Genomic DNA, 17,074 nt, shown 5'->3' with positions numbered 1-17,074 from the left:
ACAGACATGAATGGGGTGGTGCTTTGCCTCATGGCTCTGTGGGGACTCGGTCAATGATTGTTCCTCAGGGAAGATCAGTCCCTTCCTGAGCTCCCAGGAAAGCAGGGTCAGTGTGGATAAGGGATGGAGCCATTGCCCTGAGTTCTCTCAACCTTCTCTGAGGTGATGTATGCATACCCAATGTTGTCTAGAGGGAGCTGTCCCTGTTCTTCCTTAAATAGATGAACTGCAACTGTCCCTGACCCTTTTATAGGATTCAGAAGAGAGGGAGGAAAACTCCTTGCTCAAACACAGCCATGCATCTCTGGAAAGGCCAGTCACAATCTGCGCCATACTATTTACATTAATAGAAAGAGGAATTATTGTTCAAAATAAAGCAGTCAGGGATACAAACTTGTAGAAAAAATTATTCCTTGTACCATGAGAGTCTTACTTTGGAGAAGAAAATTCTAGTCTTATACAAAAATAGTCAGCAGGAAGTTTTAAAAAATATTTTAATTTGCTGACATTACTGTTATTCATACATTGTTATCTGTACAGCATTCAAAGTAAATCTGGGTAGATTGGAATACTAAATAAAAAGATGTTGATCCCAAACATCCATATCAATAGATCAGTACAGTTGCCACCACCCATTATATCATAAATCCAAGTTTTAAAATCCATCCTTGGTAATATAATGATAATATGATAATAATAGTAAGGACACACCCTATCATTGCCACAACTACCATACTCCACAGTGCAGGTACTGTCACCTTCATTCAGACCCCCCTTCTCCCTCTCCTGCACTCCCCTTTAGCAGATTATTTTCCTCCTATCACTGGATGCTTGGAGACTAGTTTGTGTTGGAAGAAGGTAGTTTGGTAAAGGGTTGTGTGTAGAAGGGCAATTAAAGGGTGTGATAGGATTTGGGATCTCTAGGGGGAAAGTTAAGGGTATGGTGTGTGTTCTGTCATGTATGGTAGTGGTGGCAGTGGTAATGTATGTGTCTGTAGGTGAAGGAGAAGAGTGTACGTATTATTATGTGGCTTAACTTTTCATTTCCTTTTTTATGTAGGTTTGTGTCATGTATCTTTTATATGTATAGCAACCGTAATGGCTTCCCAATGAATTTTTTGTTTATTAATTTAATGTTTATTTAACCATATGGCAGTTTCATGATTTGGGGCCAGGGGAGTACAAATCCGTAGGGTTTGAAGTACAGCGGCTGAAGGAGAATATTTGGTCGGTAAACCACTGCCCATGAAACAGTCACCATTGTAGGTAACAATCTGACAGGAAATTGTAGGTTATGATGGAAATTTTATATGTCCAGCCCCATCAGTCAGGCCTGGATGTGCCTGCCCCATCTATCCAGATTACGTGCACAATGTGTGAATTTTAATTTACAATGTGAATAAAAAGTTTCAGTGGAGAGAGGTAAATAGCAGGGTCCCTTAAGGGTTCAACATATTCATAAATGAATTTGGCAAAATTTGCAGACGATTCAAAATTAATTGGATAAGTCCAAAGCTGACTGCGATGAGTTACAAAGGGATTTCACTAAATTGACAACAAAATTTGGGCAACAAAATGACAGATGAATTCAGTGTTAAGTGCAAAGTAATGTACATTGGAAAACATAATCCCAACTATACGTACAAAATGCTGTGATCTAAATTAACTGTTACCACTCAAGAAAGAGACCTTGGATAGTTCTCTGAAAACGTGCTCAGTGTGTAGCGGCAGTTAAAAAAAAGCTAACAGAGTGTCAGGAACTATTAGGAAAGAAGTAGATAATAAAACAGTATATATCATAGTACATTCACACCTTCAATACTGCAAACAGTTCTGGTCACCCCACCTCAAAATATACAGTAGAATTGGAAAAGGTGCAGAGAAGGGCAACAAAAATTATTAGGAGTATGGAACAGCTTCCGTATTGAGGAGAGATTAAAAAGACTGGTGCTGTTCGTCTTAGAAAAGAGATGATTAAGGAGGGATATGATAGTGGTCTATAAATCATGAATGGTGTAGAGAAAGTGAATAGTGAAGTGTTATTTACCTCTTCACATAACATAAGAACTAGGTGAAATGAAGAGGCAGCAGGTTTAAAACAAACAAAAGTACTTCTTCACACAATGCACAGTCAACCTGTAGAAATCGTTGCCATGGGATGTTCTGAAGGCCAAAGTACAACCAGGTTAAAAAAAATAATTGGATACTTTCATGCAGGATAGGTCCATCAATGGCTATTAGCCAAGTTGGTTAGAGACACAACCCCATGATTTAGGTGTTCCTAAACCTCCAACTAGCCAAAAGCTGGGACTACATGACAGGGGCTGGATCACTCAGAATTCCCTCTGAAGCATCTGGGTCTGGCCATTGTCAGAAAACCGGATATTGGGCTAGATGGACCATTGGTCTGACCCATTGTGGCTGTTCTTATTATTATCATCATTATGGCAAATCTCAAAGGGACGTAGCCTCCTTTCAGATCAAGTACTGATCTCTGGCTACATCCTTAAGACATACTGGTTGGATGTTCTCTGCAAGTCCATCTCTGACAATCTTATTGCACCACTGAAGCCTGTGTACCCATGTGATCACTGACCATTCCTGGGTAAATGAAAACTAAAAATGACCCAAAATTCAAATTTAAAACAAACAAATCCTGACCAGTTTCACCAGATCGATTCAGGATCCACCTGTCTGTCTGTGACGTAGCAGCCTAATTCCCATTTTCAAAAGAGATTTTGGAGCCTTTAGAAAGAATCCTTCAGATGGGATGTGTCAGGTTGTGTAACCTACATGCCCCTGCAGTAATTTAGACTACCTTACACTGATCTGAAGAAAAGCTCTGTGTAAGCTCGAAAGCTTGTCTCTTTCGCCAGCAGAAGTTGATCCAATAAAACAGAGGTGGGCAAAAATTTTGGCCTGAGGGCCACATCTGGTTATGGAAATTGTATGGCAGGTCATGAATGCTCATGAAATTGGGAGTTGGGAGGGAGTGAGGGCTCTGCCTGGGGGTGCGGGCTCTGGGATGGGGCCAGAAATGAGGAGTTCAGGGTGCGGGAGGGGGCTCCAGGCTGGGCAGGGGGTTGGAGTGCAGGGGGGGGCGGTGAGGGCTCTGGCTGGGGGTGCAGACTCTGGGGTGGGGCTGGAGATGATGGGTTTGGGGTACAGGAGGGTGCTCCGGGCTGGGACCTAAGGGTTTGCAGGGTGGGAGGGAGTTCAGGGCTGGGGCAGGGGGTTGGGGCATGGGAGGAGGTCAGTGGTGCAGTCTCTGGGTGGTGCTTACCTCAAGCAGCTCCTGGAAGTAGCAGCATGTCCCCCCTCCAGCTCCGGCACAGCCAAATGAGTCTGTGCTCTGCCCCGTCTGCAGGTGCTGCCCCTGCAGCTCCCAAAAGCAGCAGCATGTCTACTCTCTGGCTCCTATGTGGAGACACGTCCAGGTGGCTCTGCACACTGCCCCATCCTCTGGTGCCACCTCCACAGCTCCTAGAAGCAGCGGCATGTCCCCCCTCTGGCTCCTACACAGAGATGCAGTGGTGGCCAGATGGCTCTGCATGCTGCCCTGTCCACAGGTGCCACCCCTGCAGCTTCCATTGGTCGCAGTTCCAGGCCAATGGGAACTGCAGAGCCGGTGATTGGGGTGGGGGCAGCATGCGGAGCTCCCTGGCTGCCCCTATGTGTAGGAGTGGTAGGGGGGACATGCCTCTGCTTCCAGGAGCTGCGCGGAGCCACAGCACATGCAGAGTGGAGCAAGTCCCTGACCCTGCTCCCTGGCGGGAGCCGTACTTTGCTCACCCCTGCAATAAAAGATATGACCTCACCCATCTTGTCTCTCTACCTTACACTGTCAAACTCCTTAAGACCTACTAAAACCTGTTCTCCCAACGTACATAGGTGCAGTTATTTGCTGAAGAGCCTGAGAAAGTTGTAAATTAAAATAGCTCCCACCCTGAAAAGTACTCCTCACCCTTTTCCTCCTTAAAGATGTTGTTTACCATTATGAAATAATGCACGTACAGCAGTATCACACAGATTAAAACAAGTCTTTCCAATCAAGGTTACTATGGCTTTTGGAAAATGTTGTAAACCATTCAAATATATAGATCAATTTCTGCTCTTAATTACACCAGTGTTAATCCAGAGTAATTTCACTGAAGTTGCAGTGAAGTCAATGGAGTTACTTGAGAGTTATACCAGTGTAACTCAGAGAAGAATTTGGCCTGTTCATCTGACACTATATAGCTGGCATACACAATCCTTTATTGGCGTATAGATTCTCTAGGGCCTCAAATTTCTTGTTTTCTCACAAGTTTTTAGCTAGTACCTGGCAATTTGTGTACAGTTATGTAAACTACTTATTATACAGTCTAAGCTCATTTTAATTGTATGTATCTTCATGTACTGAGTTTAAACTAACTGTCCAAGTTTCGTTTTTAAAATTAGAGTAACAATTTGTTGTTTTTATAAGTTTGCTTCATTCACCCCTATTAGCATTATTTTGATCTTTCTTTTAACTGATTTACCACTTAAGGAAGCTATTAAGAGTTTTGTCACATGCCTTTATTATGATATTATTTCTCTGTGAAAAGTATGCTGATGGGCTGGCCCATTGAGATGAGGGAGATGCCTTACAACATGAGGCACAAATTTGAAATCGGGGTGGGAGTGAACTATCAGAAGAGAAGATCTCATTTTTTATTTAAAATGTTTTTTAATGTAGGCTGAGTATCTTTAAACATCATTGTCCACATTATAGTTTCTAGCCATTAAGTTATCTACATGGGGGTTCCTATCCAAATAGTAATTAAAAAATTAAATGTAAGTGTTCAGAACGTACCATGCACTGTACAAACCTAGCATGATGCACAACCCTTGCCTCAAAGAGCATAAAACTCATTAATAATACAGTAATGAGTGATCCAAATGGATAAATGTAAAGGCATTAGGAGGAATTAGTATGTTGCAGTTCTACAATAAGCCAACAGGCTATGCTTATGGATCATTTTTCAGTGGAGACAGATTGGTATATGGCTTTACTTATGTTTTTTAAAATGTAAACAACAAGATAACACTAAACAGCAGCATGCTTTGTTTTACAATCTCAGCTCAAAGGATTTTTTGTTACTGGTTAGTACAGTAACATATCATTTATTAAGAAAGATGTTGCAAATATTATTTAAATTAAAATTAAACATTTGTTACTAACTCCCACCTCACTACCCAAAGGATGTTAATCCAGTGACTGCCCTCTTGAAACCTTACCGTTTGAACATTTGGAACGTAGTTTTTTACTGATGCTTTCAGCTCAAGTGGTCTGTGTGGTTCTTTGGGTCAGCTTTTTTTGTGGCAGCTTTTTTGTGTGTCTGTTGAACTAGTAGTTATAGCAGGGGTATGCGGGTGGCTGCTGCTGGGCTTCCTGTGGCTCTAAGGAACTAGAATCTTTCCTGGAAGCTCATGCTTTTCTTGAGTGAGGATGAAATGCTTTCTTTTTGTGTTTAGTTTGGTAGAAGTTAAATGGGGGTTTTAAAAGCATTAATTATCCAGTACATTTTGCACTGGTTCTTATAAAGTGCATCTTTTATTTCAATATTAATTAGATCATTTTAAGTCTTTCTTTCCCATTTCTCACAGTACAGAATCTCTTTACTAGAACTCTGCCATCCTGAGCTATTCTTAGGACAATTTTGGACCTCAAAATCAGCAAGCAGGATATGTCCCTTTAATAGTACCCCCTGCAAACCGATTAAAGGCCTCATCCTGCCAACTGCTGATTTTAATTTGTGAAGTGCTGAGTGCAGTCAACTCCAGTTGATTTAAATGAGAGTTAAAAGTACTTGTCCCCTTTCAGGTGTTGTACCTTTACAGAGTGGCAATTGTGAATTGCTCAATGTCATGGGGTGCTTCCCTTCAGCATGCCCCCTCGTTGCTCTGCAGGTGGATTGCATTCAGTCACATAGATGCTGGAACTAGGCATACCGGGGTTGCTGCTGCTTGAAGTGATTTCCATCAGATGCAGGGTTTACAGTTTGTTTCAATGGCTCTCAGTGCCCCCATCATACAAATGGTTCCAGCACCCCTGCTCAGTCCTCTGGCTCAGAAGATTCAGCAAATAGCCTTCCCTTGGTGTCTGCCATGCTCTAAGGAAGGAGGTAGCATATATGCTGGTCCTCTTCCTTACAGCTCCTCCCCAACTGGTTGAGTGAGAGGGGAGCCTTGACCCATCCACACTGCAAGGGTCCCGATTGTAGACCCTTAACGAAACAGTAGATGACTTGCTCCCAAACACTACTGATTTCTGGGGCGTCTTCCTCTCTATCAAACCTTCTTATTTCCTAGGTCTTTGTATACATCAAAATGTCCCAAATCTTAAAGGGCCATTCCAGGTGATAGGGGGGGTGGGCTGATCCCAAGACATCACTACCTGTAAGGGGGCTACCTGATTACACTCAGCATCTATATCTCTAGGTACTTATATGGTACTCATCACTTGTGTCTGGGCACTCTACAGTTGTGAATGAATTTATCCTCATAACACTCCAGTGAGGTAGGGAAATATCAATATATGTATTTTACAGATGAAGGACTGAGATGCAGAGGTTAGGCAAATTGCTGACATCTGTAAGAGAGGTGGGAGTTGAACCCGGATCTCCAGAATGTCAGTCCAGTGCTTGGGCTCCAAGACCATTCCATACCTCCACCACACACTGATGGGGAAGGAACTAGGTTCAGGTTAATTAATAACATCCAATTAAAAATAGAAGTGGGATTCCTAAAACACATCCAGAATATCCCAGAATTGTTCAGATGTGAATCATTACATAGGATTCATCCTAAAGTAGGACTTGAGAAACAAGGGGCAAAGGGGTTTAGGATTGCTTAATTTAAATGTATGCTGTGTAGTTAATGGACTGACTCATTTGTCCAATTTTTTCAGTAGGGAAGGTTAACCCTCATCTTGGTTCTGGATTCCAAAATTAATAAGTTAATACTGTAGGTTTTTTTGACAGTTAACACACACGTAGTTCACTTTTGCTTGTGTACTCAATAACTGTCTGTTAAAAAGAGATGTTCATGGTAAATATGAGAGTTTTCTTGTTCAGTATTTTCCATTAAAAATATCAGTTTGCCCACTATCATCACATTTTGATATATCAGATACCCCAGCAATTCCTTCTTACTTAGAACAGGAAATAATTTTGGCAATTCCAATACCACTGTGTGGATAAACTATGCCTTTTTAATTATGACCGCTGTATGGTTATGAAGGAACATAGTGCGGTGATTGCACTGAATGTACTTTTATGTGATTTTATTTTTCCTCTTCTTCATTATCAAAAAATACAAAAGATTTATTAAAAACAAAAATATGTATAGTACTTAGTTGCAAATCAATGGTTTGTGGATTAGAGGGTTGGGAAGATAAATGTTTGAAAAAGATTGAAAAGTTAGAGGAAAACTCTACTCCCTGGTCTCTGAGACCATTATCTGGCATGATTTAGTGCTCACAATGCTTGTAGAGGACTCATAAATTAGATAATAAATTTGTAAGAAGAAATTCAGTGGCATAATCTACATACTAATTTGCCTTGAGGAATTTTGCCCATAAGATGATTTGGAAGATGAAATACTGAATTTCCCTGAATAGTTTAGATGGAATATGGAGCAGATCTGCTTTTTCCTAAAGTAGGTGTATGTGTGAAGGATGAAATAACTTTTCAATAGTAACATTCCTTTTATTTCTGGTATACTGTTATTGATCCTTTCCAGTAGATACTGTCCTCTTTCATATAATATTTTTATAATACTAAATATTCCATTATGTCTTTTTCTTGCAAAACAATTGTATTTAAAGATTCAGATGCACAGAGACCCATTAGGTCTTTGGTTTCAGACTTTTAATTCAGTATGTCATCATTAATTAAGATTCACATTTAGAAAGATAACTCTTTTGTATTCCAATATAATATGATATTTTAAAAAGTGATTTCATGTGCTATATTTTGTATGTTCTCATTATATTTTCTGTTTGCTTAGTCCTTGAGAAAGTTTATAATTCCCTAGAAGAAGTGGGATATATAGTCAAAGAAGCTTCTGACACTCTGGAATGCAGAATTGAAAGAATTCTGCAGGGTATGTCCGAAATTCCTCTTGTAACTCTGCCCGAAGATGAACCCATTGAAGTACCTGCTTTCCTGGAAAGGACAGAAAAACTTACTGCTGCAGCTGCTGAAACTCTCTCTCAGTAGGTCTACTCATGCGCGGTTTGTAGAGTCCATAATGGTAGGATTTAAAATTGTATGGTTAGCATTTTAATCTCTATTGTAACAAGACTGCTGGACCAAGTTGAACTCTTATTCTGAACTTTTAACAACAAAATCTATAGGCATCTTAAATGCAACAAAAATAAAGCATTTATACTATTTCACTTCTGTTTTGTTTGACTGATATTTACTCTCCTTTCCTTTGGTTAGAGAACTTTAGATCAGTCCATTATCTATGCAATGACAAGTAACATTGATTCTTAATGTTAACTAACTGATTTAGGACTAGAAGATAGACTCTTTCCCTCTCTAGGTGCTGCATATAATATTTTGCATTTTTACATTATCATGTAATACTTGTTCAGTTGTGTTCCACTGAGACATATCTAAGTGTGCTTTACATGTCAGAATGATGAAAGGCTGCCTCTCTTCTAGCCTACTATAATTTTTGTATGGTTTGGTCTGTACATCAAGTTAGCTTGCTGTATCATCCTGATAAGCCCAACCTGGATGAAATGTGTGTCTATGATTGCTCACCAAAGCTAACCCCCCCCCCCGATCCTCTTTAAACAATCCAGGAGATCTAGTTGTACTGGATATACTGCAATCTTCAAAATAGGATGTTGATAATATCCCTAGGATACTTTAACATCCATTGGTTATTTTGTAGTACATCCAGGCAGTAGAAACGAACGAACTGAACAGTTTACGTGTATTTCTGCATTCCCCCTTTAATATAGTGTGTTCTGAAAACCAGAGTGGTAGTAGTCTCTTCTCTTTTGGGCACCCCATTTCTTTTGTGGGTGGTTATATTCTGAAATCCATAACGTTCCTTTGTAGACAAAGCCAGCAAGTGGAACGTTCCATGTATGAATTGATAGACATTCTGAAGCACAGATTGAAACCGGAAGACAAAAGCAATATGCAGGTAAGATCTAAAATGTAAATAATTATGAAGCATTTCTTAAGCCGCTTATATTTCATTTATTAAATATGAATTATTTGGAGCCTTTTTATTTTTTGTTTGCTGTTTCATTGTGACTTTTCAGGATTCATTTGCCTGTGGACATCTTGATATGAAACAGAAAACACGCTGCCAGGAATGTCTGTCCTGTAGTTACTATAACTTGATGGGGCAGCTTTGCCAGAAAAATACTGACTCTCTAGTCAAATGTAGGTTTTTCATTTTAAACTATACTTATTTTTATAATATTTTAAAGATTTCTGAACTTGTGGTCACAACTATAATTTTTCTAAAATGTGCATTTATCTAGGCACCAGGATTTCTTTAGATGCTTTAAGGCGTCGCTTACATGTTCTCAACTCTAAATATCAGATGACCAAGTTCATAAAGGATCAAAGAGTTCCGTTATTCAAAGCTGAAATTCAATTGGCCATTCCAAATGTTGTCTTGAGGCCAAGTCTTGATGATATTCAGGTAACATCAACAAAAAATAAATGCACATCACAATCGTTCTTGGTATCACATACTTATGTAAATAAGTTGGTTTTTTTTAAAATAAGGTGTGTCTATTGAACCTCAGATAAGAATAGAACTGAGAAAAATAGGACTACATTTAAAAAAAAATCAATGGTACACAAGATGGCATCTTGAGAAATTAGATAACTGGAGCCATCCATCAAGATGTTATACTGGCCAATAAAAACAATAATTCTACTGGAAACTTAACACCTCCCATCTATAATCCTCTACTTTAAAAAGGAAAACTTTTCAAAGAGGGTGTGCAAACCAAAGAAGTTGAATTTAAAGCCATCAGTAAAAACTTAGGCTGCTCCCATTACCTACAACTCCTGAAGAATATTCAGTGACCATATAAGTGTGAAATAATAGCTATATATCAAAAAGAAAAGGAGTACTTGTGGCACCTTAGAGACTAACCAATTTATTTGAGCATAAGCTTTCGTGAGCTACAGCTCACTTCATCGGATGCATTCAGTAATGAATTGAGCTGTAGCTCATGAAAACTTATGCTCAAATAAATTGGTTAGTCTCTAAGGTGCCACAAGTACTCTTTTCTTTTTGCGAATACAGACTAACACGGCTGCTACTCTGAAAGCTATATATCAGTTGCCACACAATGAGGCTCTGATTTAGTGACACACTTAAGAACAGTCTTAGGTTTAAGCATATGAGTAATCCTATTTTATTTCATCAAAACATTTAAGCACATGCTTAAAAATCAACTGCTATGTGAATCATTTTACACGGATTCCAAAAGCAATTGGTTATAACGTGACTGGGAGCCTAGCAACATTTTGATCTGCCACTCCCTAAATCAATCTTAGAATTCTCAGTCAGATTTAATTTGCAGCCTGTGTGGTCTGTGAACAAGAAGTCAGACAATAAGAATTAAATTTAAATACTGTAGATAGAAAGGGTTGTATGACGCCATCATTTGTACAGCTACAAATGTATGTAACTAGAGTAAATAAATGTATAAAGGCACTCTGATGGTTGTGAAATAAGATTAAATTAATTCTGTTAACTGCCTCTGTTTATTCCTCTTTAAACAGGATATAATATAATAATTAAACCACAATGTGCTATGAGGTATAATCAATGTTTGTAAAGCTCTTTAAAATCCTTGGATGAAAGGCATGTAGAAGTGGTAAGGATTATTAGTATGTGGTTTAATCCATGTTTAAATTAGATGATTTTTTAAATCCGGTTTAACTTTGTGCTGTTGTGGATAGGATGTTATGGAACACCCTTTTGCTTTCTCAAAGTATATGAACTATTTGGGGTGCCCTATAATATATCACTTACTAGAATATAGCATTGCTAAGTGGAAGAATGTAAAGATGAGAGGTGTGTTCTTCAACTTTGCTATTAATCAGGCTGGTTTTTTTGAAGCGAGGACTGACCTTTGTTTAAGGTGAATGTTTTACTCTTTTCAGAATGCTGTAAACAAAGCAGTAAATATCGTATTATCGATGGCCAGAAATATACCACTGTGGAAGTTTGCTCATTTACATCATAGACAGCAGCAGGTAGAGTACTTTTTTAAATTTAAACTGCTTAGAATGTTAAAAAAGAATGGTTAAAGAAACTAAATAGTTAGGAAGAAAAGGAGGACTTGTGGCACCTTAGAGACTAACAAATTTATTTGAGCATAACCTTTTTGTGAGCTACAGCTCACTTCATCTGCTGCATCCCCACTGTATTTTCCACTGAATGCATCCGATGAAGTGAGCTATAGCTCACGAAAGTTTATGCTCAGATAAATTTGTTAGTCTCTAAGGTGCCGCAAGTACTCCTGTTCTTTTTGCGGATACAGACTAACATGGCTGCTACTCTGAAACCTGACATTTTTGGTTTGCAAGTCTGTATATAACAGGGACAGGGAAAGGAAAAGCAGGTTTCAGATAAGTTGATTCAGGAAACATGGACAATTTTCAAAGGCATGCTTCTTTCAAACCTAATGCTCAATGTGTGTCAGAAATGAGTCTGAACACTTGAGTTGAACAATGAGTCCAATGGGTCACAGGGACGCTAACCCATGTATGCCTGTGACAAAGTAAAGGCTCAGTCAGCATAACAGGATGCTGTCCCCTAGGCCAATACAAAGATGCCCCTTCTAGGACTACTTCTTTTATACATTAGTACAAACAAGTTACATATTACACTCCAGATGTTGTTAGTTGCCACCCTTATACCTGCTAGTTTGAACAAAACATCCTTATCCATTATCCTGTCATTCCATCCTTATCTGTAGGAGGGGTCAGTGTGTTCTTGTACCATCTCTTAGGAATGTGTTAACATAGTTACTTGAGAGATCTGTGTGGTTTTGCGCCATCCTGTCTGGTCAGGAATGTGCTTATCTGGTGTTAGCTTATACCTAGTGTGTTACTGTTGTGCCAGCACCAGCTCTACTTTGGTTCGCAGCCTTTGGTTCACACTGTTAGTTATGCCTAGGGCTCCAGCAAGGTTTGCAGACAGAAGACATTTCTCCACTGGACAGTGGAAATCATGTTCTTTCTAGCCTCGTTAATACATACAGTAAGGGGTGTGTGTGTGTGTGTGTGTGTTTTTTTTTAAATACTGGTGCTACTACTGGAATATCTAGGGGTTTGGGGCCTGCAGTGTCATGCCTCAGCTGTATCAGGTTGAAAGTCAAAGGAAAAACTCTATCAGATTGAGGGTTGTCCAAATAAATTCTCTATCGTTGTGGCCATCAAAGAGGGGAAGGAGCTGGCTCTAATTCCAAGAAAGGGAAAGAGAAAATGCTTCATTTCCAAGCTAGTTCTCTGAAAAGTGGCTTTGTAAAAATGGTTCCTTTTTCTTTGGCAGATCTGTTCCATGTGTAGTTAGTGATATCTGCAGATTTCAATGACAAAAATAAAGGATTTACTGCTTTTTCCTTCTCTTAACCCTACATCATGAAAACAGCTAAGAGAGAGGGAGTAGGGTTCAATTTCTCCTTATGCATCATCAGAACAGAATTGTTTACTATGTTCCAGTTACCCCTCTGCAGCTTACAGAAGCTTGTATGTGCAAGAAGGAAAAAACTCAGCTTTGCTCTCAGAGCCCAGACAGGAACTGCAGGGCTGGCAGTTTAGGAGACTCCCGCCCCTACAATATTACTCATAAATGCTGCACATTTGATATAGAAATCATTGAGAGACAAACATGGAATCCCACAAAAAACATTTTTACAAAGTCACCTTTAAGAATAGAATTATAATTCAGTGACATGAGCCAAACTAAGAGCAAGTGGTTATTCATGAAGGGTGTTTTTCTTTTGTTTTTATCTGTGCTCATAAGTTGCTCATTCTTAGACTCATAGACTATCAGAGTTGGAAGGGACCTCAGGAGATCATCTAGTCCAACCCCCTGCTCAAAGCAGGGCCAATCCCCAATTTTTTTTTGCCCCAGATCCCTAAATGGCCCCCTCAAGGATTGAACTCACAACCCTGGGTTTAGCAGGCCAATGCTCAAACCACTGAGCTTGTTGTAGAATGTTCAGTAAAACTACTGGACACAGGTTTACTGTTGTTTCATTTATGTCAGATGGAACAGACTGCTGCCACAGAGCTGGGTGATGAGAGCAAACTCACCAAGATGGTGGCATTGAGACCTTTGGACAAACAGATCAGTGAACATAAGGATGTGAACAAAGCTATGATCCAGCTTACCACAGTAATTTTATCTCTTAAAACTGATGCAGCGGATATTTTGAAGAGCTTTGCTAAATTCTCCAGCATCTGGAATCAGGTTAAATAGATACATTAATATATCTCACTTTATTGCAAAATATGCTACTTTTTACTGGGTAGAGTGATCTACTTTTGGTTATATGAATAAATTGTGTTTCCTGTAAATGTGGATAATTTTGACTGTTTCATGCTTTTTCCCCCTCAAACATTTTGTAGGAGCAATAGGTTTATTTTTTGTAGGTGTTTGCTAGATCTTAAGATTTTACAGTATAAAGTTGATACCTCAGCCCTAATACTTCCCTTCCTTTCTTACTGACTACATAAATGAGCACAATTCACTGATGAACTATGTCAGAAGAACAAATGGCAAGGTAATATCTTTTATTGGTCAGAAGAAGATAGAAAAAACAAAACATTGGTAGCATAAAATCCACTTTGAATCTTTCTGACAACAGCAGAAGGACTTGCTACAGGAATGTACCTCAGCTGTATAGAAAGTGAAAAGAATCATCTTCTCCTCCACCATTGCCTCTGGGAAATCAGAGCCTGCAGAGATGTTCCAAAGAGTGAACTGGCTAATCCTCCCTGAATGCATAAATGAGACCTCAGACACAAGCACCAGCTGCTGCAAGGAGCTTTCATCCAACTTCACAGAAAGGATAAATTGCATACAGAAAAAACAAGCTAGGACTGAAGATTTTAAAACAGAACAGAGACCAGGATGGTGGATGGGATTTTGCTCTGAGTTTGGCCCCATCAATGGCTTAGCAAGTAATAACTTGTGACATAGATCTGGGAAGCTCCTGATTAGTAAAACCAGTGCAGAGAAGCATATATTATCAGTGCCTCCTTTAGTGCTTCGTGCTAAAGAACCCTTCATGCTAAAGAATGAGAGAGTCTGTCTGGTCCTTGCACATGATGAATGCTATCTCTCTAACTATTGGCTGTTTCCAACCTCCCCTCCTAAGCAAAATCATAGAGTACATTGTGACAAAAAAGCTACAACAGTCTATGGCATCTGCTGACTTTCTGGATCATTCACAATCAGTCAGACTTCAGACCAGGGATTGCCATTGAGACCACTCTGAAAGCCCCAACGGGGAGATACCTCATGGCCATGAATAGGGGCTGAACCTCAGTGATTACCTAATCTTTCCTCAGTATTTGACAGAGTTGGCCACCGTTGCTGCTGGTGTACTTACAAGACTTGCGAGATCAAATGATATAGCACTGTAATGGTTTCAATCATTAAACCATTAAACAAATGGTTTCTCCAGTAATATCCCAAGAGTTGTGAATGGCAGCTGCTCTTCATCCACAAGAGCACTTATGTATAGAATTCTGCAGGAATCAGTGCTGTCCTTCTTCCTCTTCAGTGTCTCTGTGAGGCCATTTGTGCAAATTGTGAGTTGCCATGGTCTCCGTAACCAACACTAGACAGATGATACTCTGCTTTCTATCTCCTCAGCAGATGCAAAAAGTGTAATCACAAAGACTTCCCAATGCCAGCTACAGATTAGCACCTGCATGAAGATCAGATAGTTCAAAGTGAGCCTATACACGACCAAAAATATATCTGGGTGTAAGGGTGGAGGTGAAACTGCAACTTCAACTTGTACAGAGCCCAACAGCCAGCCCCCATAGAAGCAGAACGTCCTGCCAGTGCCATTATTAGTATCTCCTCCCACCAAGCTACACTGTATGCTAAATGATCTGGTGCTGAATATGCCCATGTCTGATATTAGTAGCTGTAAAGTGTAGGTAAAAAACATACAATTTCTGGGAGAAGGGACTGTTGATTCATTCAGCTACTGTTAGGCTGCTATGGAGTGTATTTTCAACTTCATGAAGATGTGCTAGGTGTTGGTGAATATGAGTTTTTTGCAATGAGTGGGGATGGGTAGACTAAAAATTCCCACCATAGTTTTGGTCGCTTGATTTCAAACTCCATAGAAATATTTGGAGTGGTAACTGGAATCATGGTCTGTGTCAATTTCCTGCTGACAGATACAGAAAATGTGATTCAAAAGGGTAATGGGGAAAAGGAGAGAAGACAGAAAAACAAAGCAGTTGGAATGATTTAGAAAACTTAAATTAGATCTTAAACTCTTTGAGACAGAGACCATGTCTTCATTTATGTTTGAACAGCACCTAGTCCAATTGGGGGATAAGGAGGCTACTATAAATGTTAAACAATAATACACAATTCTCCATTTATATAGGATCCAGAGGAAAAAGTAAAAGAGTTTCTAGAGACTAACCCAGTGATGTCTGAATTCCAAACACAGATTAATTACTTTTCTGTAAGTATTGCCTAAAATTCTTCTGCTGTTCAGAGAAAAGTTATAGTGCAGTAAAGTTGATAATTTGTTTTATTCTTAGCAATTAGAAATCCAAATTAGAGAACTGCAAAGTCATTGCATATTGGAATCAGTGGATTTTGCAACTGAGTCTTTGAAAATGGCCTTAATTCAGGAATGTCGTTTGAGGCAGAGATCATTTGGATTAGCTTTAAAAAAAAAAGCTGCCATGGACATGGATGCAATTTACACATTCATTGACAATCTCAGCAAGCGATTAAACAGGCCAGTCAATGATCTTGATGATGTGCGAGGAGCAATGGAAGCACTAAAGGAAATAAGAGAGGCTGAGATTAAAATTGACATGACAATTGGACCTATAGAGGAATCTTATGCTCTGCTACATAAATATGATCTACTGTTTAAAGATGGAAATGCAGAAAGAGTTGATGGGTTGGCATATGCTTGGAAGAACCTAAACACACAGGTATTGTAGCTTTATCACTTCTAGAGTAGGCAAAGTACAGTTATTCTTGTCAGAATTTGTGCCACATGACTGGAGGAGAACCAGTTTATTTTAAACATTCACTTATTTCAAATCCTCCTGATTATTTTCACTTTTATGCCATATATTTACTTATGACAGGTATTGAAGATGCAGGACTTGCTGCTTGAAGTGCAACCATCCATGAAAACAGATTTACTGAATGGTGTTAAAAAGTTCCAGATTGATGCTGTGGAATTTTACACAGACTATAATGAAAAGTGAGTGAATCATGGTGCAGTACAACATTATGTTACATTGGTAATTGTTCAAGAACGGTACATCTAAGTTGTCTTCAGGAAACTAACAAGAGGCTGCAAGAAGCACATTACAGCTGAAAGAAATACATAATTTCAAAAAGTACAATTTTTTCCCAATATGTTTGACAGTTAAAGGTGTGGGTTGGGCAAATACTATTATTGCCATAGATTCATTTCAGTAATTTCAGTGTAAGATTCAAGTCTGAAATGTCAGATGAATTAATTAGGATTGGAAAACATAAGAATCAACCAGAACCTCAGTCCAGATCTCAAGTCAAACTGTTCTAAGGTCCTGATCCAGCAAAGCATTTAAGCATGTGCTTAATTTTAAATGTGTGAATAGTCCCTTTGAAGTCAATGGAGATTCAGGCCTGCTGAATCCCATTACCCAGTGCTCTGAGCTGTCCAAGTTTACAGTTAGGGGCAAAAATCATATACCTTCATTGTATTTACTAGATTGTTTAATTTTGTCTCTGGCACTAACTGTTGTAATCTTCTCCACTGGGTGTTGATTGCTATCTATTGTAGTGATTT

The 17,074-nt window shown here is 39.2% G+C and overlaps 1 protein-coding gene across 1 annotated transcript in view; it reads left to right on the top strand.

The window, feature by feature from the left end:
- LOC311517041 (dynein axonemal heavy chain 5-like) overlaps positions 1-17,074 on the top strand; it is a 266,786-nt gene that overhangs the window by 75,408 nt on the left and 174,304 nt on the right. The window contains exons 22-30 of the mRNA XM_084621560.1: positions 8,032-8,239; positions 9,099-9,186; positions 9,308-9,431; positions 9,533-9,696; positions 11,178-11,270; positions 13,291-13,494; positions 15,659-15,739; positions 15,819-16,223; positions 16,383-16,501. Coding sequence (XP_084477686.1) covers positions 8,032-8,239; positions 9,099-9,186; positions 9,308-9,431; positions 9,533-9,696; positions 11,178-11,270; positions 13,291-13,494; positions 15,659-15,739; positions 15,819-16,223; positions 16,383-16,501 — 1,486 coding nt within the window. The remainder of the gene's footprint in view (positions 1-8,031; positions 8,240-9,098; positions 9,187-9,307; positions 9,432-9,532; positions 9,697-11,177; positions 11,271-13,290; positions 13,495-15,658; positions 15,740-15,818; positions 16,224-16,382; positions 16,502-17,074) is intronic.

The sequence above is a fragment of the Lepidochelys olivacea genome (assembly GCF_965140295.1).
Source record: "Lepidochelys olivacea isolate rLepOli2 genome assembly, chromosome: 2".
NCBI classification, from domain to species: domain Eukaryota; kingdom Metazoa; phylum Chordata; order Testudines; family Cheloniidae; genus Lepidochelys; species Lepidochelys olivacea.
Note: the sequence above shows the minus strand (reverse complement) of the source record. Positions and strands in the feature narration are given on the sequence as shown.